Raw genomic sequence first — 3,491 nt, 5'->3', positions numbered from 1 at the left:
AAGACCATGTCGCATGAACCACATGGCATTAATTCGCCTTGATTCGGCCACTTGCAAACATGACAGATATTCGGATTGAAAAACTGATTATAATTATTTGCTGTGTCTAATCCACCATATATACACAAGGTTTTAGTTATATCAGGCATTATATACTCGTGTAATTGACAATTATCAAACACTTTAATCGTTATATTCACTTAAAAATAATGCTAGATATATATGCGAAGGTAATAATTCTGTACACGACAATTCTGTACACGAATTCAGTTTAGATGTTGAGTTGAGTATAGCCCGAAGGACACTAATAACAGATTTGTGTATGTTTTCGAATATTATGTGATTTATTGACAATGTATATTGAAACTGGCAAAAGGACGAATTTCGAATAGCCATTGGCACGGACAATATGTACATGTGTACATTGCGAATATTATAAATATTTATTGTACGACAATTATTCAGCTATCAACCGTACCACAAATATATGTAATAAATTAATAATAAATAACAGATATTAAATGAACTTACAAAAAAAATATGTACTATTTATTTAAATAAGGTGGTGTGTATATATTAATTAATGTTAAATAATAATTCAAAGAAATAATACTATTTTATATGAATATTTAAATTAAGTTTTGAGAAGTTCACTTATAAATTATATTTTAAACTCTTCCGTTTAATTATATTTTCAATTTTCGTTTGCAGTATACAAGTACTAGTGCAGTACAGACACAAGTCGTAAAAATAAAAGGAATGCTATTCTTGAGAATTTCACCGAAAAATATTGATTTTCTTCTGATAAATTTTATTCACTGTGTTAAATAACTTTGATACCAATTTTTACTTTTTATATTTAATGTATACATATTTTCATTTTTAACATACCATAAGATGTTGTAGCTGAGAATCACTTAACAGAATGATATTCTGTTTTAATATACTTTTTCTAAAAAATAAGGAAAAGTTTAAACAAAAATTTATCTCTTTAACCTTGGCTTTTTTATCAATGTTTGATATATGTCTATTAGTATAAAATATTGCTTTTAATGCTTAATATGATTAATAGTATGAAACATTACTTATAATATTTTATAATAATTTGTCTTTTCTTCCTTTCTTTCAATGCGTCAGAATCACTTAACAGAATGATATTCTGTTTTAATATACTTTTTCTAAAAAATAAGGAAAAGTTTAAATAAAAATTTATCTCTTTAACCTTGGCTTTTTTATCAATGTTTGATATATGTCTATTAGTATAAAATATTTCTTTTAATGCTTAATATGATTAATAGTATGAAACATTACTTATAATATTTTATAATAATTTGTCTTCTTTCTTCCTTTCTTTCAATGCGTCAATAGGTTGATTCGTCCTGATATTTGATGGAAGAATGCTTAGATGGCATTATATTTCCGAATACGGAAATGGGTTAAGAACAATCGGATCCTGTTGACACGTGATATTATATTAAATCTAACGTTTGCAAGATATCAATCAAAAAATTTGTGACTTACTGCTTTTCTATTTTTGATGAAGGCCAGATTGCTTTGACGATAAATCTATACAGTGACGATAATTGAGCTTTGCCCCTTTTTTTCATTGCGGTTCACAAATGTGATTTTATTTGAACCAGTTAAATCAGTAGGATTTTTTCTTTTGTTTCTTCCTTTTAACTTGATCGTACGATTATTTTTGAATTGCTTGTTTGCGATAACTTAGAATTCGAAAAACAGGGATCCTTGTCACCTTCGTTTTTTGTGCACTGATTACGAAGATTAATTAATATGCAATAAAACCAATGTTATTTAGATGCAAAAAGTATTAAAATATTTTTCTATTAATAATCGTTGTTTATCGAAAATCGGATTTCGGTAATAGAATGCGGACAAAACATCGAGAATATAAGAAGTATAAGTTAAGAACAGTTTTACGATACATTAAAAATGTAAGTTTCCCAAATTGATATTCACTACTTTTAAAAAAGTAAATCTTTAATTTTTTGTATTTTTAACTATATTATACCATCACGATAAGCCCTGATAAAATCAATGTTATACATGAGTACGTAGTGATGTTGCATATAAAATATTATATGATGGTGGCGGCTCTACAGAATGTTGAAAAAATCGCGTTTCAAAAATTGAAATGTTTTTTTTGGACACCCTATAAGTGTCCGAATCAAAACAAATCATACTTGTTTCAACCTTCCTCAGGTATTTTATTTTCCATACTTTTTTCAAAGCCATAGCTTTTCTCGTTTCGAAGAAAAAAATTTTTTTTGGATTTTTGAGCTTGACGACATAACTCCGGAACCACGTGATAACAGAAGTTAACATGATATGTAATTTAATATTGGATCATGGTATAATATGTGTGAAAATGAGCCCTATATCGCTGGGGGCATCCTACCAAGCAAAAACAGGCCACGGCCCTTAACCGTTTCAAGCATACCTTACACACGAATTTCTTGAAACCTTGTATACAGGGAATTTTGGGGTCGCTGATTACGAATATGGAGTCAAATTTTCAAAATTTTCAAAATTCAAAATGGCAGACCCAACATGAAAATGTAGAAATGATTCCGATCACTAAAAATCATGTATTCAAAGGAAGTAAAAAATGGAACAAGAAACTCGCTATGTCCTCGTCGATAGTTCTGGTAAAAATAAAAGTGAGATTTCTTAGAGATTTTCTATTGTCATCATGTTTGCCTACAATTTTGAATTTTATAATTGTCATATTCGTAATCAGCTATCCAAATACTTTCTAACATAAAGTTATATACAAATCAAGTCACTTTTTGACATCCATTTCAAATTCTTTGATCTCAAAAAACTTCGACACTATTACCTAACAAATAATATATTGTTACCTAACAAACAACATAATTTTAGTAGTTGTTACATAGTGATTCATGTTCTAAGAACTTAAATGTGTGATTAAAGTCATATTGGCTTAATAAAAAATATGTAAAAATTATAAAAAACAGAGTAGGGAAAGGTGCCGTATGGCTATGGCACTATACCGCACAGGGTTAAAAGTAATATTTTATGACATTATAAAAATATTACAAGGATCTAACTTAACTATATATATACAAGTTATAATAAACATTAGTATGTCTTTTTGTGGGAGTCTCCTTTCTAAAGTTTAAGAAGGTAAGCAGGTAAATATAATATACTTGACAATGAATGTAGGTTCTATCAACGAAATGATTATTTATTCGTGAATATTATAAAATTTACAAATAATAAAGAATAATGTTGAAAAATTGCGGAAGCAATCATAACTAAGTTGCAAATACAATTATGTTAAGTAGAATATAAAATCACGATGAAAATCAAAATTACGAGAAAATAATCAAATCTTGATTTTCTATTCGGCTTAGGGTACATTTCGCCGTTCTAGCTCGGCTAAAGAGCCATGGCTGAGGACCGTTGACATTGTAATATCTGTGAAGCTCTTATCAAAAGCCAAACAAAAC

General features: G+C 28.3%; 2 protein-coding genes across 7 annotated transcripts in view; both read right to left on the bottom strand.

Moving 5' to 3' along the window:
- LOC116842922 overlaps positions 1-389 on the bottom strand; it is a 12,847-nt gene extending 12,458 nt beyond the window's left edge. For 2 of the 5 annotated variants that reach the window (XM_032812797.1, XM_032812796.1), the window contains exon 1: positions 9-382. In XM_032812797.1, the coding sequence (XP_032668688.1) occupies positions 9-149 (141 nt within the window). In that variant the 5' untranslated portion in view covers positions 150-382. Of the gene's footprint in view, positions 1-8 lie in introns of all 5 variants that reach the window. The other 3 variants (XM_032812798.1, XM_032812799.1, XM_032812792.1) reach the window with 3 other exon arrangements.
- Positions 1-3,491, bottom strand: part of LOC116842921 (serine-rich adhesin for platelets-like) — a 261,954-nt gene that overhangs the window by 225,609 nt on the left and 32,854 nt on the right. The gene's annotated exons all lie outside the window — the stretch shown is intronic.

Source organism: Odontomachus brunneus, unplaced genomic scaffold, assembly GCF_010583005.1.
Source record: "Odontomachus brunneus isolate Ranch 3 - 2012 unplaced genomic scaffold, Obru_v1 Obru_scaffold_028, whole genome shotgun sequence".
In the NCBI taxonomy this organism is placed as follows: Eukaryota; Metazoa; Arthropoda; class Insecta; order Hymenoptera; family Formicidae; genus Odontomachus; species Odontomachus brunneus.
This window is presented reverse-complemented; position numbering and strand designations above follow the sequence as displayed.